The sequence below is a fragment of the Acomys russatus genome, chromosome 11 (assembly GCF_903995435.1).
Source record: "Acomys russatus chromosome 11, mAcoRus1.1, whole genome shotgun sequence".
Taxonomy (NCBI): Eukaryota; Metazoa; Chordata; class Mammalia; order Rodentia; family Muridae; genus Acomys; species Acomys russatus.
In genome coordinates, this window is record NC_067147.1 from 40,624,901 (window position 1) to 40,652,720 (window position 27,820).

General features: G+C 45.8%; 1 protein-coding gene across 1 annotated transcript; it reads left to right on the forward strand.

The window, feature by feature from the left end:
- Nucleotides 1–8,765: 8,765 nt before the first annotated feature.
- Pbld (phenazine biosynthesis like protein domain containing) lies at nt 8,766–27,741 on the forward strand. The gene is made up of 9 exons (XM_051153160.1): nt 8,766–8,932; nt 16,273–16,372; nt 16,671–16,769; nt 21,438–21,547; nt 21,662–21,691; nt 23,193–23,281; nt 23,910–24,088; nt 26,439–26,501; nt 27,285–27,741. The coding sequence occupies exons 1-9, from the start codon at nt 8,849–8,851 to the stop codon at nt 27,395–27,397; spliced, it is 867 nt and encodes a 288-aa protein (XP_051009117.1). The 5' UTR covers nt 8,766–8,848; the 3' UTR covers nt 27,398–27,741.
- The last annotated feature ends 79 nt before the right edge of the window (nt 27,742–27,820 follow it).

Sequence of the window (27,820 nt, forward strand, 5' to 3'; positions counted from 1 at the left end):
GTGTCTCTACAGCCCCAAAAAGCGGTATTCATTTCACAGATGCGGTTCCTACTCCCACAAGAGTGCAAATTACTGCCGAATATATAAAGCTGAGTGACACTAGGTAACACTAAACCCTTTCTTGTGGTTACAAATTAGTAGTTTACTGGCTGGAGCCTGCTGAAGCTTGGTTAGGCTAGTCTTACTTTAATGCCCTAAGGTCTGCCCCTTTCTTTTAATAGCTGTGGATTGAATTTAGGGCCCAAACCATGTTCTCCCTTTAAAAGATGAGTGGCTTATTAGCAAAACTCCACATCCCACACTTAGGATGACTTCTCCCCAGCCCTTCCCTTCTTCTATGGGTTTAAATTACATGGCTTCTTTATGCTTTCAGTCTTTCAACCCGATTTGGTGGGTGGAATTCTGTAATCCCTTTCACTAATCGCCTGGAATTCAGTCCACTTACTGCCTGAATGAATGTGGCATTCTTTGTACACACTTTGTGTGGTTATGGGCTACAATCCTTAAATCATTCTGATGATTCTAACATAGGACTTTCCACCACCCAATGGTGAGGTTACTTTTGGAGGTGGTATTTTGTTTGTTTGTTTTTTTTGTTTTCTATAATTTCTTTATGGTGAGTGCTCTTGGAATTAGTACATATATTCCTTGTGCCTTTTTACTACAGCAAGTAGGAATTTTTTAGTTTATGCATTGTGTGTGGTAAAGATAATTTGCATTAGCTTCTTAGTTTACTAATTTTCTCTACAAAATTAAAAACAAAAAACATCTGTTTCTTCCCCAGACAGTTTAACCCTGTTGTAAGGCTTGCTGTGATTGGACACTGCTGCTCAGGCCAGATTGCTCTCTAAGGAGTTGTTTCCATGGAGACGGTTACAACTCAGGGCTCCCAGCTGTTTTCTTGATCTCCCCTTTCTTTCTTTCTTTCTTTCTTTCTTTCTTTCTTTCTTTCTTTCTTTCTTTCTTTTCTGTCTCCCCTTTGCTTCCCTCATCTCTCTGCCTCCTCTCTCTCCTGGGCTCTCCTGTTTGCATAGAGAGCAGAGGGCCCTGAAGAGAATTGTTACAGTTTATAATGAGAGAAAAGATGAAGTAGCAGGAGGAAACGGAAGTACCTAACCCTCGCAGTGGAAGGCAGTTGGAGGCACCCGGTGGTGGTGCCTTGCCCCATCAGAAGGCAAGAGAGGAAAATTCCGTGCAGGGCCTGCGTGGAAATGGAAGACAGCACACACTAACCAGAAGCTGCAGTCAGTGTTCACATATCCCTAAGGCACTGCAGCGCATCACTAACATGGGATTATCATAGTCAGCGCCTGCGTGAAAACAAACCAAGAACAAAAGAACCCTCAGAAACATATTGGGGGTGTGTCTAATCAGTGCTTAAGGGCCCTGGAACAGCCACTCTGACACTACTCTGTGACGCGCTCCTTCTTTGCTTTATGACCTAAATATTCTTTAGGAAACTGAGCACCTTCTTCAGATGCCCACCACTGTTTCTCAGGAAGGGGTTTTCTGGCAAAGATTTCATTTTATAGACAGTTGTTTAAATTACTTCACTGGCAACTATGGAAACCGAAAGACCCATCTAGTAGGACACTAAGTAAACATATAGACCCCTAATGGCAGGAAACACCTGTGTGTGTGTGTGTGTGTGTGTGTGTGTGTGTGTGTGTTGCAGGTGTAAGGGTCAGAGGACAACTTGCAAGGGTCAGTTCTCTTTATTCTCTCTGTCTACCATGGTGAGGAATGTTGCAGGATATTTTATCCCATTGTGAACCTCGAGATTGTGAACTGTAAAAATCTATTTCTAGTTGTGGAGTGGCTCAGCCCTAGCACACACCATTAATCAAAAGTTTTCGAGCCGGGCGTGGTGGCGCACGCCTTTAATCCCAGCACTCGGGAGGCAGAGGCAAGCGGATTGCTGTGAGTTCAAGGCCAGCCTGGTCTACAAAGTGAGTCCAGGACAGCCAAGGCTACACAGAGAAACCCTGTCTCGAAAACTAAAAAAAAAAAAAAAGTTTTCTGTTCAGAATTAAAGTTAACCTAGGTCAAGAGGCAGAACAATCTGTCTCCAAAAAAAAAAAAAAAAAAAAAAAAAGGCCTGGAGAGATGGCTCAGAGGTTAAGACCACTGACTGTTCTTCCAAAGGTTCAATTCAATTCAATTCAAGCAGTCACATGGTGGCTTACAACCATCTATAATGAGATCTGGTGCCTTTTTCTGGCCTACAGGCATACATACAGGCAGAGTACTATATACATAATAAATAAATAAATAAGAGGCAGAACAAGTAACCAGCTGACAGGGGTTAAACAGAAAGGAGGGACATGGAGAGAAGGATATTTAAGACAGAGTGGAGAAGAAGAAAAGGGGTTTTGGCTTTAAGCTTTTGGCCTTTTTCTTCTGGGGGGAAGGAGGAAGGCCAGCTGGGTGCTTTCTCTGCCTCTCCAAGCTGGTGGGCTTTTACCCCAGCATCTGGCTCCTGAGTCTTCATTGGTAAAATTGAATGATTGGGATGTTCATTCTTTAAGACAACAGGGGAATGAGGAATCAACTCTGGGCATTCATCTTGGCATCTCCTTAGGCTTGGCAGCAAGTGCCTTTACCTGCTGCTGAGCCATCTCACTTGTCCCCATACACTTCTTAGTGACACAGAGTCTCACACTGGCCTAGGGGTTGCCTAGGCTAGCCTGGCTAGCCAGCAAGCACCGAGAGATTCTCTTGCCTCAGCCTCCATGCCCAGCTTCTTCACATGGGATCAGATCAGGTCTCCATGCTTGCAAGGCACCCACTCTACCAGCAGAGCTTATATCTTCAGCTCCCTCTTTCTCCAATTTTTGGAAATAGTTCCAAGTGTTGAACTGCTCCAGTAATCACTGTGGGAGCCAAAGAGAGGAACCAGGAAAGGTGAGTCACCACAGTGGCTTTCAGAATGTCTAAGTGGGTGACAACATAGAAAATTCAGCATAAAGTTTTGTATATGTGCAGCTTTTTTGAGACTTGCTACATAACTCCCCAGGGTACTCTGGGATACTCCATCCTTCTGTTTTGGTCCACATATGCTACTGACAGGTGTAGTTCTCCTCTTCCCCGGGGGGGGGGGGGGGGGGAGAGGGGGGGGGACGGACGACTTTGCTACCAGCCCACCAAGACAAGGGCAGCAGAAGACACAAGACGCAAGCACAACAGAGACCACACACTCCAGGAACTACTTCAGGAGCTAGTTCAACTTTACTCAGGGAGAACAAAGGCTATATAGCCCTTGGGGAGTGATTAGGGGGCTCCCAGGACAGGTGTACCTAACTGGTTGAAACCAGGTACTTTAAGGATGCTTGTTTTGTATTTAGCAGCACATTCCTATCATATGAATGGGAACACAGTACCTAATTATCCTATAGACACAGGGAGGGGAGAGCTAGCAGGAGCTGTGTCAAGGACCTTATCTCAAATGTGGTTAGGGGCATCTATGTCTAAAGACACTCTCCACATGGAGTCAGGCAGAGAGCCAAAGGCCCTGCTGGGGAGAGAGTCCTACACCTAATGCGGAGCTCAGAATGGCTATATGGACTGGGGGGCACTGCAACCTCAAACAGCAGGGTCCTTCCAACAGGTGTGTATCAGCACACCTAACTTTTAAGCTTTTCTTCTTCTTCTTCTTCTTCTTCTTCTTCTTCTTCTTCTTCTTCTTCTTCTTCTTTCTTCTTCTTCTCTTTTATCTTCATCTTCTTTATCTTCATCTTCATCTTCTCCTAGATTTAAGTTTGTGTATATGTGTGGGTACCTGCATGAATTCTGGACTCACAGGAGCCCTCAAAGGCCAGAGGCCATTGGATCCCCTAGGACTAGAGTTACAGGCAGTTGTGAGTCACCTGATAGGGTGCTGGGAACCAAACCCTGGTCCCTCTGCAAGGGCAGTGAGCCCTCTTCACTGCTGAGCCATCTCCCCAGCCCTGCTTTTAAGCCTTTAGTGGTAGACACAAGTACAGGTTTCACTGTATAAGTGCCTATGTTTATCATGTAAAATTAGTAATGTTGGTCACATTTGGTGGCAGGGACCCTTTAATTCATTTTATCACAGCCCAGCAAATTATTATATGTATGTTTTTGTGTATGCACATATGCATAAGAGAAACAAATATACACATGCATGCAGCCTTGCCTGGCTTTTTGCATGGGTGCTAGAGATCCCAATTCAAATCCTCAGCCTTGTGAGCAAGCCTCTGACCCAATAAGCCATCATCTCCCCAGCCCACAAAGTTATTTTGTGGACCAAGGAATTGAAGAATAATTGGACATAATATAATGCTTTTTTTGTCTACTTCAATAAACCATTGGCAAACTTTAATAACCTTCATAATCAGGAAATGGGAGGCCTGGGTTATAGTCTAGTAACCCACTCATACTTGCCTTTGCTGGACCTCAGTTTCTCAATCTCTTAAAAGGACAGTTGGGATAAAAGATAGAAATGGCAACGTTCAAACCAGGTGTGGTGGCACACACCTCTAATCCCAGCACTCAGGAACCAGCGGTAGGCAGATCTCTGAGTTCAAGGCCAGCCTGGTCTACAGAGTGGGTTCCAGGACAGCCAGGGCTGTACAGAGAAACACTGACTTGAAAAAAAGAAAAAAGGAGCTTCTTCCTCGGCGCTACCTAGGAGGTGGCTGCCATCTGTTTTGCGGCATCACTCACCAGTCAGACTGATGTGTCAAAATTACATGAAACTGGGGCTAGAGAGGTGGCTCAGTGGTTAAGAGCACTGCCTGCTCTTCCGAAGGAACCGGGTTCAATTCCCAGCAACTACAGGGCAGCTCACAACTGTAACTCCAAGATCTGACACCCTCATACCAATGTACATAGATTAAAATTAAATTTAAAAAATTGTTTTTTAAATTACATGAAACTGGTGGAAACCCAGAGGCATCGACAACAGGATGAGAAGATTCAAGGGCTAGATCCTGATACCCAACATTGTTTACAGGAGCAACAAGAAGACCAAGCACATGCTGCCTAGTGGCTTCCGGAAATTTCTGGTCCACGATGTCAAGGAGCTGGGGTTAAAGACGTGCACTGCTATAGTTCCATGTTCTGCTTAGCAATTCCTTGCTGAGCTATATTCCCAGCCCATGACATATTAGTCAGAGCTTTCAAACTCCCTTTTAGGGCTGGAGAGATGACTCAGCAGTTAAGAGCACTTGCTGTTTTGGTTTTGTTTGTTTTGTTGTGTTTTGCTGTTGTGCTGTTTATTTTGTTATTGTTTTGAGACAGGGTCTCGATTCATTGTCCTGGCTGTCCTAGAACTTTCCATGTAGACCAGGCTGTTCTCCACCTCAGAGATTCACCTGCCTCTGCCTCCTCAGTGCTGGAATCAAAGATGTGTGCCACTATGACCACTAGCACTTGGGCTCAGTTCCCAGCACCCACAGCAGGCAGCTCCAAAGTCCTGTGACTCTAGCTCCACAGGATCCAATGTCCTCTTTTTGCCTTTCATGGGTGCCCACATGCACACACATTAAAATAACCCTTAAAAATAAACACCTCACAATCTCTTGTGCTCCTGCTATTTCTTACAAACATTTGGTTAAAGTCCATTGTTTGCCTCAGAAATCTGCCTACAAGTCAGGCACACAAATGTTATTAAACAGTTGGTTGGCTGTTTTTGACAAGCAATTCTGGAGAAAAGCTGTTTTTACCATGTGAACCGAATCAAGTTAATAGAAAAAGCCTTGCTACTGCCAGGAGAATAGCAGAGAAGCCAAGCTGTACTTCATTGTGAACATATCTCATCCCTATCGGAAACTCTCTGGTTGTTCCAGAATGATGGCAATCTCCTCTTCCTCCTCCTCTTCCTTCCCCCTCCCCCCCTCTTTCTCAGTGTTGTTTGTTTTTGAAAGAGGGTATCACTTTGTAGTTTAGGCCACCCTGAAATTCATTATGTAGATCAGGTTGGCCTCGAACATATGGTGAGTCTCCTTTGTCTCTTTTTTGGTTGGTTGGTTGGTTTTGTTTTGTTTTGTTTTTTAAGATTTATGTGTTATGTATACAGTGTTCTGCCTGCATGTACACCTGCACACCAGAAGAGGACACCAGATCTCATTATAGATGGTTGTGAGCCACCATGTGGTTGCTGGGAATTGAACTCAGGACCTCTGAAAGAGCAGCCAGTGCTCTTAACCTCTGAGCCATCTCTCCAGCCCCTCCTTTGTCTCTTAAGTGCTGGATTACACACATGAGTTCCTAAGTGCAGCTTGGCTCTTTGTTTTTGTTTGTTTGTTTCTTTCTTTTTATTTTTTTCTTTTGGTTTTTGGTTTTTCGAGACAGGGTTTCTCTGTGTAGCCTTGGCTGCCCTGGATTCACATTGTAGACCAGGCTGGTCTTGAACTCACAGCGATCCATCTACCTCTGCCTCCCCAGTGCTGGGATTAATGGTGTGCACCACCACCCCCAGCGATCTTGTTTTTTTGCAAGATTATGGCCTTGGCTATCCTAGAACTCACTCTGTATACCTAGGCTGGCCTTGAACTCACAAAGATCAGCTTGCCTCTGCCTTCCAAAGGCTGGGATTAAAGGCATGTGCTACCATGTCCTGGTACCTTTAACTCTTGATCCTCCTGCTTTCTGCTTCTCAAGTACTAGAATTACAGGCATTAATTTCAAAAGAGCAAGATTCTACAGTGTTCTATAAAAAGATTTGGTGCATCTAACTGTGCAAGATTATATATAAAACTTCAAAAATCAAAATATAAATATCTGGGCGGGCGTGGTGCCACCTTTAATCCCAGCACTCGGGAGGCAGAGGCAGGTAGATTGCTGTGAGTTTGAGCCCAACCTGGTCTACAAAGTGAGTCTAGGACAGCCAAGGCTACACAGAGAAACCTTGTCTCGAAAAACAAAAAACAAACAAACAAAAAATCTGGCATAGTCAGTGTGGTTTCTTTGTGCAGGAGCAGAAAGGACCACCAGTTTTTGATGGGTCACAGATATCTATATATCTATGGATATATTTAGATATGTAATATTATATATATCACACATATATGATAATTTATGGAGAAATATATGATATATAATGTTATAGATGTATATATTTCCTTATCTTGGATTTGACAATCCAGTATAATCAGTTGATTGAAGCTAATTACCTCTTGCTAATAACAAAACCTACTTATGGATTTTTAGGAGCTACAGTGGGGACAACTTTGGGGAGTCGTTATTCTGGCTGCTACTGTACTAACAATGTCTTGAAACTATGGGACTTTCACTACGCATTATGCAAGAAGTTTGGAGGTAGGAACACTTTAGAGGCATCTAGCAGGCTAACTTCAGCACCACAGAGCATGTGCTTCCCCTATTTCTGGTCCTTAGCTTGCTGTCTCCTTGCTTGTCGTGGTCCAAAGGCCACAGGCTGTTGCATTTCTAGTGTCAAAACTATGTTGAGCTCGGGGAAAGGAGGGGCAGCCTGTTCTCCTAGCTCTGTCCTATTGTTCAGAGAGCAAACCATTTCTCCCAGCATCTCTCAAGCCATCTTTCCCTCACTGAGACTTGTCGCCATCTAGCTGTGGGAAATCTTGAGGCCTGAGGACGTGGCAAAGGGAATGAAATTGTCCTGACTGGCAGGGGTCCTCTGCATCCCGGAAGCCAAAGCAAAACCCAAATTCTCTGAGGAAAAGAAGGTGTAGAGACCCTGTCTCGAAGAGAAAAAAAAAGAAGGTGAAGAAGGGGATGCTATGGAGGGCTGGGAACATCTTGTTGAATAGATGAAGGACACAGGTTATTAGACCCTTTGAGACCTAATCCTTTGTTGTGGTTTGGGAGGCAGAGGCAGCTGCCTCTGTGAGTTCGAGGCCAGCCTGGTCTACAAAGTGAGGCCAGGACAGCCAGGGCTATACAGAGAAACCCTATCTTGAAAAACCAAAACTAAATTTAAAAAATTGGGAACTTTGGGAGTTGTAAACCTGTGCTTAGCATGATTGAGTCCCTGGTTTTAACCCCCAACACACATGTACCCATAACACACCCACATACACAATACATACATCCTTTCAGAATGTATATTTGTATGTATGTACACATATAAATATATATTATATATGTATATATACATTATATAATATACACATGTGATATATTATATATATGCATTTGTTTTTTGAAAGAGCCCTTCTCGTCCTGGAACTCACACTGTGTACCAGGTTGGCCTGGAACTCAGAGCTGCTCCATCTGGCTTTGTTCTCAATCCTCCCACCTTAACCTCCTACATAAGGAATCACAGGTGAGAGCTTCCATGCTTGACCTTGAGAGAAGAGCTTGTCTGCTAGTTGGAAAGACTGCAAGACATGCGTCTCTCAGACATGGCATGAATTTCATTAAAGATATCGCCACAGCTAGTTTCGGCTACTCCAGGAAAGATGATGATTATGTGGCAGAGTTCTGTGTGAGGGGTGAACAGCCAAAGGTAAAAGTGATTCATTTAACTAATATTTTAAAACAAATTAAATGTAGAGGCTTTGAAATGTAGGGGCTCACCCATCTTTAGGTACAACTGTGTTGCAATAATTGTTTGATTTTTATTTTTTGTTTTTTGTTTTTTTTGAGACAGGCTCTCTTTGTGTTATCCTTGGCTATCCTGGACTCGCTTTGTAGACCAGGCTGACCTCGAACTCACCCTGCCTCTGCTTCCCGAGTGCTGGTATTAAAGGAGTGCGCCACCATGCCCGGCTTGATTTTTTTAATCTGGGAACTGTTAACTATGCTGTACATGGAGTAAAACATTAACTTTTCCCCCCTTCAACAACAGGAAGTGAAGCATGCTCCCAGAAAGGCAGGCACCTCACAGACAGAGCCAGTGAGGAAAATGAAGCTCCCAATTTTCATAGCAGATGCGTTCACGGTGACAGCTTTCCGTGGCAATCCTGCTGCTGTCTGCCTCCTGGAAGACGTGAGTACCCAGTTCCCAAGGGCCACGCCTGAAACTCTAGAAGGGTGCAGATCCCATGACCTCTGTAAGAGAAGCGAGACACCCATCTGGAGTGTTTGCCACTTTGGCTTGTGCTCTTTGTCACATCAGTGATGGTCGTGTCTTCAGGTCACAAGCAGATGGCTGTATCTAGACTGAGTCAGAGCCACAGAGACCCCCCCCCCCCCAGGCAGAGGACCTGGCAGCAGCTGGGAGTAGGGGCTCAGGCCTGAAGCTCTGGTGTTCTAAAGGATAAGACAGTAGATTCATGAGTCTGAGGCCAGCCTGGGCTATATAGCAGGCTCTAGGCCAACCTGGGCTATTAATGAGAACTTTCTCAAAAATAAAATGAAATAAATCTTACTCTTCTACTCAGAGCAGCTAGCATAAAGGAGTTGATTGTCTGGGCTAAAGAGATAACTCTCACCTCATCTCAACTGTGCGTGGGTTAAGTAACCCTACAGCTGCATTTGCCTTCCACCAGATGTAGAGGATAAAGGAATTACGAGGCTTTATCTAGTAATACAAGAGCTTGAAAGATTAGGGAGAGAATAATAAGCAACCAGATTCCAGATTCCAAATCTGGAACCTTCCTTGGGATCAATCTGGCAAGCACAACTTCCTGTCAAACAATTGTGGAATCTACTGTAACTGCTTGTCAAAAGTCTTGCTATATCTGTCCTGCATCTCAGTGTCATTCACACACATGTGTAGACACATACCTGAATGCATAGACATATATATGAATATACACTTTTTTTTTTTTTAGTTTTGAGACATGGTTCCTCTGTGTAATCTTGGCTGTCCTGGAACTCACTTTGTAGACCAGGCTGGCCTGGAACTCACAGAGATCCACCTGCCTCTGCCTCCCAAGTGCTGGGATTAAAGGCATGCACCACCACTTCCTGGTTTATACACACATACATACATACATACGTACATACATTTGAGACATAGTCTATGTAGCTGCATAATGTCTTTGAGTTGTGAATGGTTTAAATACACAGTTTTCAGCAGGTAATAATAAGTTGTGTTGTTTCATAACTTGGATTAGCTCCAGAACACTAACATCAGTAAGCACTGGAATTAAATGATCTGTCGTGTGCCTCCCTGCCCCATATTTTTTTGGGTTTTGTTTTCTTTTTCTTCTTCTTTTTTTTTTTTTTTTGGTTTTTCGAGACAGGGTTTCTCTGTGTAGCCTTGGCTATCCTGGACTCACTTTGTAGACCAGGCTGGCCTCGAACTCACAGCGATCCGCCTGCCTCTGCCTCCCGAGTGCTGGGATTAAAGGCGTGCGCCACCACGCCCGGCTCTTTTTTTTTAAATATTTATTTATTTATTATTATGTATACAGTGCTCTGGCTGCCCGTACACCTGCAGGCCAGAAGAGGACACCAGATCACATTATAGATGGTTGTGAGCCACCATTTTGGCTGTCGTTCAGCAGTCAGCAGGGAGACTAAGAGACCTAACAGTAGCAGGGACAGTGCCGGCTCAGGATGGAGCAATGCTGGGCTTTGTGTGCTTGCTTTTGTTTTATACTGTGAGTTGAAGTCAGGGCCTGGAACCGGCTAGGCAAGCACTCTACTACTGGATTATACCCTTCAATAATATTGGATCTCATCAAAGAAAAAAGCCGTGCTGGGCTTGAATGAACTTTTGTGGTGTTTCACCTTGTCTTTTTAAAATTTATTTAAAATTTGAAGCCAGGTATGGTGGCACACACCTTTAATCCCAGCACTCTAGGAAGGCAGAGGCAGGTGGATTTCTGTGAGTTCGAGGCCAGTCTGGTCTACAAAGGGAGTCCAGGACAGCCAAGGGCACAGGAGAAAATGTGTCTGGAAAAACCAACCAACCGATAATTTGAGCAAATCAAAAAATTGTATTGTGCCCATGGATACATATAGTTTTTAAGTTTTATGTATAATATCAGTCAATAAGTAGAACTGAAAATGATTTGCGATGAGATAATCTGCACTTGGTGTGCAGGCTGAGGCTAAACTTTGTACTCTGAGCCTTTTGAGTGCTTGATAAAAGGCTGGTGTAGGGGTTGGGCGTGTGTCTCACTCCTAGCATGATGGAAGCCCTGGGTTTGATCTCTAGCCCCATATAAACCACGAGTGGTGAGGCACCCCTACAATCATGAGTTAAAGGTCATACCCAGCTCTGTAGCAAGTCCCAAGCCATCCTGGGCCACTTGAGACTGTGTCTCAAAAACAAAACAAACACAGTTGTGTAAAGAAAATGAACAATCCTGAACGATAACACCCCAAGAGCTTTTATAATATTCTATTTTGTTTTCTTTTCTTCTTTTTTAAAAAAGATTTATTTATTTATTACTATGTATACAGAGCTCTGCCTGCACACCTGCAGGCCAGAGGAGGGTATCAGATCACCTTATAGATGGTTGTGAGCAACCATGTGGTTTCTGGGAATTGAACTCATGATCTCTAGAAGAGCAGTCAGTACTCTTAACCACTGAGCCATCTCTCAGCCCTCTATTTTGTTTTCAAGCCATCTTATTTCTTGAAAATTCCACACAAGTAACCTATAATATTGTTAGGGCCCAGAGGAAGCTGCACAAACCATTCAGACATCAATTTCAGTCAGATATAGATGGTTTATTGGATTCACAGCCCAAGACTGATCGCAATCAGGGATGCAGTCCAGACTTAGGAGCTGAACTGTGACCTCCAACATTCTTTAGAGACAGCTTATATAGGCAAAAACTGCAATTAGCCCACATGGGGGTGTGTGAGGGGGACAGTGGAACAGGGTAGTCACCCCGACTCAAGTTATTTTTGCTAGCTAGACATATAGTTCTAGCTAACCTTGAAAGTGAGGCTAGCATCCAAGGCTGGTTGGGCCTATATTTGGGGGGAATTTCCAGGAGTAGCAAGGCCACAGAGTATGCTAAACATAAATGTAGTTTTTGGTCAACCTGACTTTGCACAGAGAGCTTTCCCTATATCGGCAACAAGTTGAAATAAAGACGCTAGTGCCTGGGAGAAAAATGGCTATAGTTATGCCAAAAGGAGCAGGCTTCAAAGATATTACATAAACAATAAAGGCAAAGACATGTTAAGGGTTAAAAGATGGAACAGATAGCTAAAAATAAGTTAATGCTAAAAAAAAAAAAAAAAAAAAAAAAAAAAAAAAAAAAAAAAAAACTAGACGTTAGACATGGTGGCACAGGCCTGAAATCCCAGCACACAGCAAGGCAGAGGCAGGTGGATCTCTAATTTCAAGGATGGCCTGGTCTGCAGAGTAAGTTCCAGGACAGCCAGGGCTACACAGACAAACACTGTCTCTAAAATAGATAAATGGATAGATAGATAGATAGATAGATAGATAGATAGATAGACAGACAGACAGACAAAAAGCAAGCAAGCAAGATGTTTAAGCTGGGCATAGTGACACATACCTTTAATTCCAGCATTCAAGGAGTCAGAGTTCAAGGCCAGTTCAAGGGCTACATAGCAAGACCTTATTTCAAACAACTATAACAACAAATTAATCATGTCCTCAGCTTCCTATCAGTTCGACAACAAAGAAGTGTATCAAAACATGGAAAAATATATAAATAAAAAGGGAGGTCGACACACTAACATGACAAAGTAAAAACAAGCCAGACCCAGGCCGGAAACTGAGATGAGAGGATTTGATGCCTGTCAAAAAAAAGGGAGGGAGTGGGATGGGGGTGGGGCTGGCAAGATGGCTCCTGTCACCAGACATGATGACTTGAGTTTGATTCCCTAGACCCACAAGGTAAAGGAGAGAACTGAGGTCCTCAGACCTCTTTGAACTTCACCTCCCAAATAAATGTAAAAAGTTTTCAACAAGCTAACAAGGGGGGAAAAAAAAAAAGCTGCAGTAGGGCAGAATGCTTGGGTCCTGCAGAGCAGTGCTTTCCCAGCTGCGAGGCTTGCTTTAGCACGAGAGAAACAGCCTGTGGTAGCAGCTGCACGTTCTGGCCTGGTAGATTTTGGTTTTGTTTTGACAAAGTCCCACTATGTAGGGACCTGGCTGTCCTGGAACTCGCTCTGTAGACCAGGCCGGCTTCTGTCATGCTCTATCACATGAATATGCAAGTGTGTTTAATTGCTTAATTATTTATTTTATGCCTATGGGTGTTCTGCCTGCATCTATGTCTGTGGCAAGTATATGCCTGGTGTCCAAGGAGCTACTGTGCCTGACCCACTGTACCACCTCACTGGCTCACTACATACGTACATATATAGGTATGGATATGTGTGTGTGTGTGTGTATATTCGTGTTACAAAAACTTATTAGCTTGAATTTGTGGAAGGTTAATGTGAGAGAAGAGATGTTGACATGGAATTCTGCTTCCTGTGTGCCCATCTGACGTCTAGCCATGGTCGTCAGTGTTGGAGCAGTGACTATGGCATGTTCACAAACCGAATTCATTCACACTCCCGCTCTATTTTTTTTTTTTTTTTCCGAGACAGGGTTTCTCTGTGTAGCCCTGGCTGTCCTAGACTCACTTTGCAGACCAGGCTGGCCTCGAACTCCTAGCGATCTGCCTGCCTCTGCCTCCCGAGTTCTGGGATTAAAGGCCTGCGCCACCATGGCTTCCTCACACCTCCACTCTAGGAGTGGGCTTTTTATTACTGTCTTTTTTTTTTTTTTTTTTTAAGATTTATTTATTATGTATACAATGTTTTGCTTGCATGTACCCCTGCAGGCCAGAAGAGGGCACCAGATCTCATTATAGATGGTTATGAACCACCATGTGGTTGCTAGGAATTGAACTCAGGACCTCTGGAAGAGCAGTCAGTGCTCCTAACCGCTGAGCCATCTCTCCAGCCCTTATTACTGTCCTTATCTTTCAGATCAAAGAACAGAGGCAGAGGACAATTATGTGATTTCCTGGGGTCACTCACTCCTAAGTGGCTGACTTAGTACCCCACCCCAGACCTGCCAGGCTGCAGAGCCCTACCCATCTGCACTCTCACACAGCACCACCACACCTCCCAGACAGCCATGTTCATCTTGGTTTAATCCAGTCAGCACAGCCTCTGAGCTCTTCACCTGCTGCTTCGACTTGCCCAGCATGTGGGAGGCAGATCGATACGAAGAAGTTATAATCGATTGAATTGTGGCAAACCCTTCTCCTAAGAATTCTTGTTAGGGCCTACAGAGATGGCTCAGTAGGTAAGAGCACTGGCTACTGCTGCAAAATACTCAGGCTCCATTCCCAGCATGCCGTGGTGGCCCACAGCCGTCTGTAACTCCAGGTCTAGGGGACCCAGTGCCAATTTCTGGACTCAGCAGGCACCAGGCACATATACGCATGTAGTGCATAGGTAAATGATAATAATTCATAAAAACAAAAAAACAAAAAACTCCCAGAATTCTTGGGGCTGGAGAAATAGCTCAGTGGTTAAGAGCACTTGCTGTTTTTCAAGAGGACTTGGGTTCAATTTCTAGCACCCTCCTCCTGCAAAACAGCTCATGGCCACTTACAACTTCAGCTTCGGGGAATCCAACACCTCTGGCCTCCTTGGGTACCTACACTCATGTGCACATACCCACATGCAGACACACACAACTCTACACAGATGATGATGACGATGACGACGACGACGACGATGAGGACAACGATAGAATTCTTGTTAACTGGCAGTCACTGATTTTATGGGTTTACCTTAGAGTGATTGGATTGGACAGGGCACAGCACATGAACAGGAAGACTAGGAACGGGACTTGTAGGACATGTCGTCCCCAGTATGTGTGAGGCTTAGAACAATGAGCACAAACTTTCCGTTATGTGATAGAGTTTGATTTTTTTTTTTTTTTTTTGAGTCAGATGTGCTGGGCCTTTGTCATGTGAGTCAAGTGCTACCTCCTGAGCCTTGTCCTACCACTGAGCTTCATCCCCAGCCTCCATAAGAACTATTAGGAACATGTGAAGGTGTGGACAGTGCCTCCTCCAGGAGTTCAGGTGCAGGGTGTTGATAGCACTTCCTGTACCAGGTGCCTCTGGCTTCTCTGAAGGCCAATACAGCAGAGGGACAAAGACCCAGAAGACAAGCTGTCACACGCAGGCTGCCGTGTCTCTATGTTGCCACAAGATGGGAGTATAAAGTAAAACTTTGTTCTGGTTTTCCACCTCAATAATCCTGTGGGTGCTAAGATGTCAGCTAGGATTGTATTGTCTCGCACTGTGGAACATGGGCACTCTGCTTTTTTTTGGGGGGGGGTTGGTTTTTCAAGACAGGGTTTCTCTGCATAGCCTTGGCTGTCCTGGACTAGCTTTGTAGACCAGGCTGGCCTCGAACTCACAGCGATCCGCCGGGCACTTTGCTTTTGGCGTTGGAAATTTGATCTCCTTGAGGATGCCAAAGGGAAATGGACATTGAAGCCAGAGGCTGCCCAGAACGGTGGGGCAAGTCTGGGGTGCCAGAGCTTGGAGGTGGACGAAGGAGGATCACAAGTCAGAATCATCCTAGCTACAGAGATCAGCCAGCCGAGGCCACAGTAGACACTGTCTCAACAAGACAGAACAAAGATCTGTATCTGGTTATTTGGAGGGTGGGCTGTACACACTAAACCTGTGTTTTGCCACTGAGTCACACCCTCAGACCGGGGTTGTGTTACATGTATTTTTTAATCTATTTTATTGGGGTTCCTTATACCTCTTCCTCCTTACAATCCCCTGACACTAGGTAGGAGAGAAAGAAGGTTAAAGGGGAGGTAGACCTCTTTGGACTTAGTTCCTTCGTAGTCAGTTTCAGAGGCTTAGTCTATAATCATAGCAGAACACATGGTGGTGTGCAGGCAGACGTGGTGCTGGAGAGGCAGCTGAGAGTTCTACTTCTCGATCCACAAGCAGCAGAAGGGGACTGTGTGCCACACTGGGTGTAGCTTGAGCATATGAGACTTTAAAGCCTCCCCCCCCACCACCACCCACAGTGACACACTTCCCTAAGCAAGGCCACACCTACTCCAACAAGGCCACACCTCCAAATTATGCCACTCCCTATAGGTCTATGGGGGCCAATCACATTCAAACTACCACACACAAATAACTTCTTTCTTTCTTTCTTTTTTCTTTCTTTCTTTCTTTTTTTTTTTTTAACACGTGGTCTCACTATATATCCTTGGCTGTGCTGGAACTCTGTAGAGACCAGGCTGGCCTCCAACTCACAGAGATCCACCTGCCTCTGCCTCCGCGTGCTGGGATTAAAGATGGGCTCCACTGTACCCCATTTAAGCATATGACTTTTGATGCCAGGCAGCTACTGTGTTAAGTTGGATCTGTGTGCCAGACTCTTAATAACCTTTTGTTTCTATTCAAGACACTGGATGAAGATGCCCATCAATACATTGCAAGGGAGATGAACCTCTCTGAAACCGCTTTTATCCGAAAACTGCAACCAACTGACAACTTCACACAAAGTAAATATACATTTAGATTTTTCATTTCATGTGTATGTGTGTGTGTGTTTGTGTGAGGTTGGAGAACAGCTTGCAGGAGTTGGTTCTCTTGCTCCATCATGTGGGCCCCGAGGATCAAACTCATGTCCTCAGAACCTTTCCCGGGCAGGAGGAGACTGTGTCTCTCTTCTGTGCTCACCCCTTTATGAAAGGGTTTCCTGTCAGCCATGCTAGTGACTTAAGGAAGAAGATGTGGAGGCTTTTTAACCTGACTGTGTGGGTTTGATCTTGCTTTCCCTTGGCCTTTCTTCCTTCAAAGGCTCCCGTTTTGGACTAAGGTGGTTTACCCCGGAGAGTGAGTTCCCGCTTTGTGGCCACGCCACCCTGGCTTCTGCGGCTGTGCTGTTTCACAAAAGAAGTAATGTGCACTTTGCTTATTTATTTATATATTGTTGTTTGGGTTTTATGATAGGGTCTCATTTAGCTAAGGCTAGCGTTGAACTTCCTGTGTGCCTTGAAGTTCTGGATCCTACTGTTTCCGCCTCCTAAGTACCATGGCTTAGTAATGTGGATTAAAAAAAATTATTTATGTGTGGCAGGGACACACACACACACACACATACACGCGTGCGCGTGAATAGTATGGACATGGCATATAATGTAAAACAAAGACGTGCTGTTTTCCACATAGTGCCCTATTGATCTTAAACTCCTACTTTTTTTTTTTTTTTTTTTTTTTCGAGACAGGGTTTCTCTGTGTAGCCTTGGCCATCCTGGACTCACTTTGTAGACCAGGCTGGCCTCGAACTCACAGCGATCCGCCTGCCTCTGCCTCCTGAGTGCTGGGATTAAAGGCGTGTGCCACCACGCCCGGCTCTACTTTTTTTTTTTTTTTAATTGGGTCTTCTCATATTCCAGGCAGACTTTGAACTCCTTATACACCTGATAATAGCCTTGAACTTCTGCTCTTTGTGCCTTCACTTACAAGTCTTGGTATTACAGGCTTTCACTAACACAAACCTTTTATGTAGTGCCAGGGACTGAACCCTCAGCTCCATGCGTGTTAGGCAAGCACTCTACCAACTGAGCCACATCCCCTGCCTTAAAAAAACAAAACAAAACAGGTGCTTTCTACCTAACTCTATTTGGTCTGGAACTTGGTACTTGGGCTGGCAGGACTTGAACTTGCAGCCTGCTGGGATTACAGCTTTAAGCCATCACACTTAGCTCAAACAGCAATTAAAAACAATTATTTTTGTTGTCAAAGGCTGGACTGATCCAAGGCTTTCCCTAAGGCTCTGATATGTGGAGCCTCTGATTTAAGGGACCACAGCTCTTTCCTTTTGTAAAACCAGGAATACGCTGGGCAGAGCTGGTGATAGCCTGGGGCTAGGGCCTTGGGGAAGCTGTGGCTTCAGATCCTGAGAACCCAACCATTCCCACCTGATAGGACTATAGTTGTCAACCCCACGACCACTGTGTGCCGAGTCTGTGATGCTCTGGAGATATCCCCTGTTCACCTTGTGCCGCATTATCTGCTTAGTGCCCCGCTGACTTCATCCCATTGTATGGTAGTTTCTGCTGACTTTATCCCATTTCCCCTCTGGAACTAGTATATAAGGTTATGTACTTCTTAATTAAGCTTCCTTGTCATAGGGAATAGCTTAGGTAAGACCTCCTGAGACCACTTGCTCTACCTTCTTTGTCTCTGATCCACTATGCCTTCCTTCTCAGGACCCTGTCACTGAAGAGTGAGCTGCTGGTCCAGGCCAATTTTTCCATTTATTTTGGGGTGTATAAGTGTTTTTGTCTGCATCTGTGTACCATGGATGGGTCATGCCTGTAGAGGCCTGAAAAGGGTTTTAGAGCCACCAAACAATTTTTGTTACATTTTAATTAATTACTTACTTTTTGTATATGCACTAACAAATGCCACAGTGTACATGTGGAGATTGGAGGACAATTTTCAGGAATCTGTTCTTTTCTTCCATCATGTGGGGCTGGGGTTTTGAACTCAGAATGTTAGTCTTGGCAGCAGGTACCCACTGAGCTATCTAACTGAAACTCAGAGTACTTTTAAAATAATTAATTTTTTTTATTATTGTGTATACAGTGCTCTGCCTGCATGTACACCTGCAGGCTAGAAGAGAGCATCAGATCACAATAAAGATGGTTATGAGCCACCATGTGGCTGCTGGGAATTGAACTCAGGACCTCTGGAAGAGCAGTCAGTGCTCTTAACCTCTGAGCTATCTCTCCCGCCCTCAAAGAGTACTTTCAAAAGTCAAATTTTTAGGGACTAGAGAGATGGTTCAGTGGTTAACAGAACTGGCTGCTCTTCCAGAGGACTGACTCCAGGTTCCACTCCCAGCACCCCGATGGTGACTCACAACCATCTATAACCTCAGGCCCAGGGGATCTAAGGCCTCTGAGGGCAATGCACACACGTGGTGCACAGACATACACACAGGCAAAACACTCATACACATTAACATTTTTTTGCTTTCTAAAAAAAAAAAAAATAAAATCAAACATGTACTACAAATCCAAAGAGATGCTGATCTGATACCTCAACACTGACAAATGATGACTGAAAATGTTAGAGAAACACATCCTATCTGCAGTAGAAATGGTGTGAGCCTGTGTGCTTCATTGGTGGGAGGAGAGAAGGCAAGCAAACGCAAAGTGTGCGTGTCTCGAGGATACAGTGCTGCTACACCATGCAACACGGGCGAGCACAGCCAGAAAATCTTTCTATTTGTTACACATAAGATTTTGAATTACAAACTGGGCGTGGTGACGCACACCTTTAATCCCAGCACTCGGGAGGCAGAGCCAGGCAGATCTCTGTGAGTTCGAGGCCAGCCTGATCTACAAAGTAAGTCCACGACAGCCAGGGCTATTACACAGAGAAACCCTGTCTCGAAAAAAACCAACCAACCAACCAAACAAACAAACCAAACAAAACCAAAAAACATTCTGAATTGCTTTTTGGCTGTTGTGTGTTCAGAAGCCATGTACTATTGATAATTCTCTGTAACACCCACAGTCAGTTACATGGCCCCATATGAGGTTGTGACACACGTTTAAGAAGGTGAATATAAGACAGGGACCTTGAGCTAAAGAGTAAGATGAAAGCAGTGCACGGAGATAGAGTGGGAGGAGATACATCCTCCAAGGCTGCACCAAGAGCAAAGCCCGGACAGTGTCTTCCACAGACCCAAGTGTCCTTAGGTTCTTGAGGGAGCCTGTGCCTGGCAGGAGATGAAGCTGCAAGTTAGTCAAGACCCCTCTCCCACATGATCCCGCGTACTCATTTCTTTCCCATTGCTGTGATAAAATACCTGACAGAAGCAACTTAAGGGAGGAGAGGCTTACTTTGGCTTACAGTTTAGGGGATACGGTCCATCATGGTGGCCATGGTGGCGCAGTCCATGGCTTTAAGGGCTTACACTAGCAACGCTGAGCTTAGAGAGGAAGCAATAACCACGGCTCAGATGCTGGCCACGTTACAACACTCGAAGGCCGCGGCCCTTTGTAAGGATGGAGTACTAGAACACAACCACTGCTCAGAGCACAGCGCCATGCAGAAGCTCCTGCCCTCTCAACCACTGTCAGGCACCTCATGGAGACATTATGAGTAACAGACATCCTGTGTCAGGAACTCTCAGCTGGGGGAGTGATTTTACATCCAACAAGTTCCAGGTAGCCATACATCCTGCTCTACACCCCCTTCCCTGCCTCCTTCCTGGGAATCAGAGCCTACCTATGGGCTTGTGCTATGAAACTGTGCCCATGCTTAGAAACGTATAAGAGACCTCCACTTCTGCCACGTGGGCACTGATTTCTTCTCTTCAGAACCCCAACATGCTGTCTGTCTCAGGTGTTGGAGTCCTAACTCTGCTCAGGGTCTCCGCCATATTATCATTTGTCTGCCTACAGTGTTAACTGTTTTAATCGACCCCTAGCTCCCCAACAATCTCTTAGTGTCCGTCTGAGACCTTTCACCTGTGACCTAGTTCTCAAACTATGCCTCTCCCCAAAACAGTACTGCCAGCTGAGGACCAAGTGTTGGGGACATTTTATTTTTAAGTCATAAAATCTGATTGTTACCCTTTAGCCGCAGCAGCCATCTTGCAGTAACTCGCCAAAATGACAAACACAAACGGAAAGAGGAGGGGCGCCCACTATGTGTTCTCCAGGCCTTTTAGGAAGCATGGAGTCGTTCCTTTGGCTACATACACGCGAATCTACAAGAAGGGTGATATTGTAGACATCAAGGGAATGGGCACTGTTCAAAGAGGAATGCCCCATACGTGTTACCACGGCAAAACCGGAAGAGTCTACAACGTCACCCAGCATGCTGCGGGCATCATTGCGAGCAAGCAGGTTAAGGGCAAGATTCTCGCCAAGAGCATCAATGTGCGCATCGAGCACATCGAGCGCTCTGAGAGCAGGGACATCTTCCTGAAGTTCGTGAAGGAGAAGGACCAGAAAAAGAAGCCAAGGAGAAGGGCACCTGGGTCCCTATGAATTCATGGCCTAATGTGCAAAGGACTGTAAAAAAAAAAAAATCTGATCGTTATGATAAAATGATTTTGTTTGTGTGGGTAGAGAGTAAGAATGAAAGAAGCAGGCAGATCACTGTGAGTTCGAGGCCAGCCTGGTCTACAAAGTGAGTCCAGGACAGCCAAGGCTACACAGAGAAACCCTGTCTCGAAAAGAAAAAATGGAGACAAGTTTAGGTTGGTGAAATAATCCTGAAATCCCAGTTATTCAGGAGGCTGAGAAAAGGGGATTAAAATTTCACAGACTTCCTGGACCACAGAGGGAACTCAAGGCCAGCCCAAACAAAAATAAAAGGCCATGAGGACAGGGGAGATAGCTTAGAGGGAGGTACTTGCATGTGTGACCCCCGAGTTCATTCCACAGTAGCACACACACACATACATACACACACACACACATACACACACACACACACACACACACACTGACCACCATCATTAAACCACCAACCAACAATGAATCCCCAGAAAACACAACCACATTTATTTTTCTGCTTCTTGATTCCCTCTCTGTCCAGAGAACACAAACAGCACTCTAACCTTTGTCACCATGAGTGGAGAACTAAAGGCCAGGAAAGCAGAAGATGGCATTGTGCTGGATTTTCCTCTCTACCCAACCTTCCCTCAGGTCAGCTCTTCATTACCATATTTACATATAATTATAATATGCAATTATTGCCTCAAACTGCCTTAGCCTACAGCTCTCCTGTTCAGTAGTATAACTCTCTCTTTCCCCTCCTAGGACTTCCGTGAAGTAGAAGACTTGCTAAAGGTGGGTGAGAAGAATCTACTTTGAGCCTGTGTGCCGTGGTCAGCTGTGTTTGTGTTTGAAAGCTTGGGTGTGACATGATCGCATTAAATAGCCCCATCTAGTATACACACTGCTGTGGAAACCTAGGTGATTTCAGGTCAGAATGTTAATATTGCATTTTATTTAGTAAGGTTGATGGTGTTCAAATCTTTTTTTCTTTTCTTTCTTTTTCTTCCCCTCTGCCCACCCCCCACCCCCCGCCGAGACAGAGTTTCTCTGTGTAGCCTTGGCTGTCCTGGACTCACTTGAACTCACACAGATCCACCTGCCTCTGCCTCCTGGAGTGCTAGGATTACAGGCCTGTGCCACCACAGCCCAGCTGTGATCTTTCTTTTCTCATTGTGTAGCCCAAGCTAGCCTTGAACTTGGAATGCCCTTGCTTTTCAAGTGCTAGGATTACAGGCCATTCAATCATACCTGACTCATTTTATTTAACCCTGAGCAATATAATATCCACAGCGGGACAGGAGTAAGAGTTAGAGGCAGACAGAGAAAGCCTGTTTGGGGTAGACAGAGAAAGCCTGAAGGAGGTGGTGAAGAAGACTTCAGGCATCCTCCGCCCCTTTCGACCATGAAGCACTGAATTTCCAGTTTTATAAAAGCAGCGTGTTTGTTGAGCAGAGCATAAGATGAGTTCTAATCACAGGGTTAGCCCTGAGTCCTGGCATATGGAGCGTATGTGGGGTGGTCTACCTGTGGCTGCACACAGATATTTCACCAACTTTTTCCAACTCAAGGAAGTGGGCTAGACACTCCCACGGTGAAAGACAATTGACTTAGACTTGAGAGAAGGAAACAGAAATAGTCATGGGGGGAGGGGAAGAGGAGGGAAGGGGGAAGAGGAAGAAAGGGAGGGGGCTGGAGCCCTGGGTCTGTGGGGACCTACCTAATGGAGCTATGTGTTGGGACATGTTCCTGTTCCGGGACTGGCAGAGGGGAAGCTGAATTGTCCCTGAAAGGTCGTTCAGTTGGCCAGGAACCTTGAGCCCTGAAACTGAAGGAGTCTCCTGGAGCCTCAGGACAGTGTGGGGCCTGGCTCACAACACATGCTTCATGAGAGATTGTTTCTCATTCATGGGGACCGAGGCGTGCTCCTGAGGAGGAGGTTTGCTGCTGTCATTTGTAGCCCTGGTTGGCCTTGGTCTCCATACAGGGCTATAGTTCGCAAGGAGCCTCCTGCCGCTGCCTCCCTCGTGCTGGCGTCAAAGGAACGTGCCCAGCGGTTTGTTCTGTTATTTGTTTTTAAGGCAGGATCTCTGGCATCCCAGCCTGGCTTCATGTTTGGTGACTAGTTGAGGCTGACCCCGAACTCCTGATCTTTCTGCTTTTCTCTTGGGTATAAGCACACATAAGCATGGAGAGTTAGTGTGGCGCTAGGGACGGAGCCAGGGCTTCTGGCATGCTAGACGAACATCCAACAACTAAGAGCTGGCCCTCTGAGGAGTCTCCATCTGCTTCACAGGCAGCCATAGGTGACACTAGGGTCCAGGACATCCGGTACTCTCCAGACACCAAAAATCTCCTGGTCAGGCTCAGTGATTCTTATGACAGGTAAACCTCATGTCTAACCATTTTTATATGCCAGCACCTATAGAGTTCTAGCTCTGCTTCACTCAGGCTGCGCTGTTTCTCTTTTTCTTTTCTTTTTTTAAAGATTTATTTATTTATTATGTATACAGCATCCTGCGTGCATGTGGGCCCGCCCACCAGAAGAGGGCATCAGATCTCACTATAGATAACTGTGAGCCGTCTTATGGTTGCTGGGAATTGAACTCAGGACCTTTGGAAGAGCAGCCAGTGCTCTTAACCTCTGAGCCATCTCTCCAGCCCCAGGCTGCGCTATTTCTAAAGCATGATCTTCTCTTCTCTTCTCTTCTCTTCTCTTCTGAGACAAGGTCTCCCTTTGTAGCTCTGGCTGGCCTGGAATTCATTCTGTAGACCAGGCTAGCCTGAAACTCTCAGAGACCCACCTCCCTCTGCTTCCTGAGTGCTGGGATTAAAGGCACCTGCTGCTATGCCTGGCCCAACCACTTTCTTTCCCATAGGCAGATGTCAAGGCAGACTCTCCCTTCCCCTGCTGAGCCATCTGGGCACAGCCTAGCCTCTTTCCCATCGGGTGGGGTGGGGTGGGGTGGGTGTCAGCAAATGCTTATTCCTAATCATCCTGTGTGTGCTTAAGGTCCTTTCTAGAGACCCTGAAGGTGAACACGGAGCCTCTGCCTCGGATGGAAAAGACAGGGAGGGTGAGAGGACTCATTCTCACTCTCAAAGGAGAGCCTGGGGGGCAGAGGGCCCCGTATGACTTCTACTCCAGATACTTTGCGCCATGGGTTGGTGTGGCTGAAGACCCAGTAACAGGTACTCTTCTGGTCAGGGCTGGGTACCAGGTGCCTGCACTCTTACTCAAAGAATTGAAATAAAGGCCCAGAGAGATGACAAGTAGCAAGGGAGTTTATTCAAAGTAGTAGTTCAGATCAGGACACAACACACTGTCAAGATTGATAGTGAGATACATGAGCAAACATCTACTGAGGGGTCAAACTATTGGAGGAGGGGGAAGGGAGTGGGGGGGGGGGGAGAGAGAGAGAGAGAGAGAGAGAGAGAGAGAGAGAGAGAGAGAGAGAGAGAGAGAGAGAGAGAGTTTGCGCTCATTTATGTGCAGTACCCCTAGAGGCCAGCCGAGATTGGGGTAACACGTGGAGCTGGAGCAGCCAGTGGTTGTGAGCTGCTCAGCATGGGTGCTGGGAATGAAGCTCAGTCTTCTGTAAGAACACCAGTGCTCTGAGCTGCTGGCCTGACTCTCCAGGCCTGACATCTTCTTTTGTGGTGCTCAAGGGAAAGAGGAGTTTGGTTACTAAGGACATAATTTGAGAGATTCTCTGTTTTGACTGGCAAGTATGGGTTGTGTAAGCTTGCTCTCCCTGGACATACTGCGTGCAATGATGCGTCTGATCTTAATCATATACATACCCAATTACTTATAGGCAGAAGGTGGTGAGTAGAGGATTCACCCTAAAAGTTCACTTTAAGGATAGTTTGCCTTCTTGTACATGTACCCAAAACCAGTCTAGTCTGCATTGGCTCATTGGCCATGGCACAGTTCTCTGACTGTGGCCCATGATGTATTTGGATAGAAATAGGATGCTATCCAGGGTATGCTGAGGGGAAATTTTTATTTATAAATTGTTTATAGCAGGTGTACCTGCAGCTCTGAGGGGGGTGGGTCCTAACCTGTTAATAGCTTGCTAGCTAGGTACATTGTTCAGAGAGAGGTGTGTACATAGCTCACGCCAAGTGGAGTCCTAGGCTGCTAAGTTATTCCTTATGCTTTCTGCTCACTGAGACAAGGGGAGGGCCACACAGTACCCTTCGTGAGTGCTTTACTAACAATGCATCGAGATCCCCGATCCAACCTTGTGCCACCATAAAGCCGAGGGAAGACATTAAAGAAGGGAAGAAGTGTGGTGCCTCATACTTCTGTCCTTAAGGACAGTGGTTTCTATAGCCAAGGGTGGGGGCGCTTGATGGAAGGAGGCTGCTGGGGATGAGGTTCATAGCTGAAAGGACCTGGGCAGAGGCTCCAGATGCCAGGAGCCAGAATGTTTCTTCACTGGATTCTTGGTGAGGAACAAAACCAACACAACAACTGGAAGATGAGCACATAAGTACAGCTGAGGACTCAGGAGCATGCCCACAGTGTCCGTGTCCCTGTGGCGGAGGACTCTGGGCAGCATGTACAGGTATACAGCTTCTTCTGCTCCGCCTGCCTCTGCCTCCTGAGTGCTGGGATTAAAGGTGTGTGCCACCATTGCCACCATGGCTTTGTTTCCTCATTCTCATATGTAAATTCTAGGCTAAATTACACAAAAAAGAAATAAGATCTAGTTGGTAGAAGGCTTACATGCCATATAGGGGCCCAGTAGTGCAGAAACCAACACACACACACACACAGCAAAAACAAGTAAAGTTTCAACTGCAGACAAAAATAAGTAAAGGTCAGTACCAGCACAGCTGCGGTTCCCCCCCCCCCAAACAAAACAAACCCCTCCAATTAAAAAGAATGTATCTCTATGAGTTGGAGGCCAGCCTGATCTACAAAGTGAGTCCATGACAGCCAGGACTATCACACAGAGAAACTCTGATTTGAAAAAATAAAAGTGCTTTGGGTCCCCAAAGCCCTGGGAGGTTGTCTATTGTCTGAATTTTCTCCTTTTCTGGTGTTTACAGAACAGGAGTTTGGAGTTATGTGCCCTGGAAGATGTAGAAAGATTCATGTAAAGCCCTTGAGTTGATGAAGAACTGACGGACAAGCATTAAAGCCCACTGTCTTGCCTGGCATGAGGGTGCAGATGGCAAGGTAGCACTAAGAGATTAGGGCAGAAGGAGAAGTTGTTCAAGATCAGCCTTAGCTAGTTGCAGGATAGCCTGGGCTACACGAGACTATCTCAAAAAGAAAAACACGAAGAAACAAAAAAAATTACCCTACATCCAAATGCTGCTTTGGAGAGAGTAAGATAGCTTTGACAGGCACTTTGGAAGTGTTTATTTATAAACCCTCTCTTTTTCCACACTTTCACACTCTGCTGTGGCCACCTTGATGTAGGACTGGATGTCCTAAGGGTTAGCCACACTGGATGGTTGGCTGTTATGTTGATACATTTAGAGAAACGTCACTCTATGGCTCTCATGACTTGTCACTTCTTTTCAGGGTCCACCCACACGATTCTTGGCCCCTACTGGTCTGAAGAGTTGAGGAAAAAAGAAATGCGAGGTAGGATAGCTCTTGGCAGCCCTTCCTTCCTCTCCTTCTCTTTGGAAGCCCGGGTGGTGAACTCAGGGCCTTCAGATGCTCGGCAAACGGGCTTCCATGGAGTCCTGGCTACAACTCTCGGCTTTTTGAGACAGAGCTCTGCTGTGGAGCTCGGGATGGCCAGAGCGTGCCTCTGCCTCCTGAAGGCCCAGCCCCCCAGGAGTGTCTCAGAATAGGAGGCAGCTACATTAGCTCACTGTCAAAGCAGGGCTCCGATCCCCAGACATAATCTTACTGAAGGAAGGACTAAGTTTGTATGGGAGATCGGGAGAGCTAGTGTTTCTTCTCTGACCTGGCTGAGTCTAATGACTAGCTGAGCGTGCAGCTCCTAGAAGGCTGGGGCTGTGCCTCTCATGGGCATCGAGCCTTGGGGTTGCTTTAGCTTACTACAACAAAACAAACTCCACCTGACTTTTCTGAGCTGGAAAGGGACAGCAGGGGTTGGGGTGGGCCAGGACTCCCCCCTACATTTTCTTAGACATCCCCTCCCCTCCCTTCCATCTCTTCACATCTCCTTGAGTATTTTCAGACAAAGCTTCAGGTGGGACACAGCTGGGACATTGCAGTAAGTAGCAGCAGAGGCCCAGGAAGGCTCTATGGAGGTGGGAGGCGCTATGGACACATGGAGGAGTTTATTCTGGAGTCTGGCCTGGGAGGAGTACTGGGTTTGCAACAATACATCCTGCACTGTGTGACAAACCGCAGGGAAAATGCTCTTAGTTGGCACCACTTTGTGTTCTTTAGCCTTTCAGTGTTCCCGCCGAGGAGGGGAACTGGACATTTCCCTGCGACCTGATGGACGAGTTGACATGAAGGGTGGTGTTGTTATTGTCTTGGAGGGCACGCTGACGGCCTAGAGACGCCAATGCTGGCCTGTGGTGGCCCCTCCACGAGGTGTTTCTGCTATACCAAGACACCAAACCAACCAAACAACAAATGCACAGAGCTTACCTCAGCAAGCCTGCCAAGCAGTGTCCTCGGTCCTCTCATGAGGAACAGGAAGGGATACATTAGCATTTCCAGAGTCTTTACCTGATAGTGGGGCTCTGGCCTCTGCCTCTGCCCTTCTCTTCAGGGACCCACAGCAGAGACTGATGGTGTCACTTCTTTTGATGACTGCCAATGAAAGTGAGAGATCCATTAGTAAAGAGATGAAATTCAGATTTAGGCATGAGTACCCAACAGAAGGTTTTCCAACTATATATATGTTCTCCTGTATGCCTTAAAACTGGTAATGCAAAGTTTTCTCTTGTTTAATAAAGCGTGATTTAACCTAACTT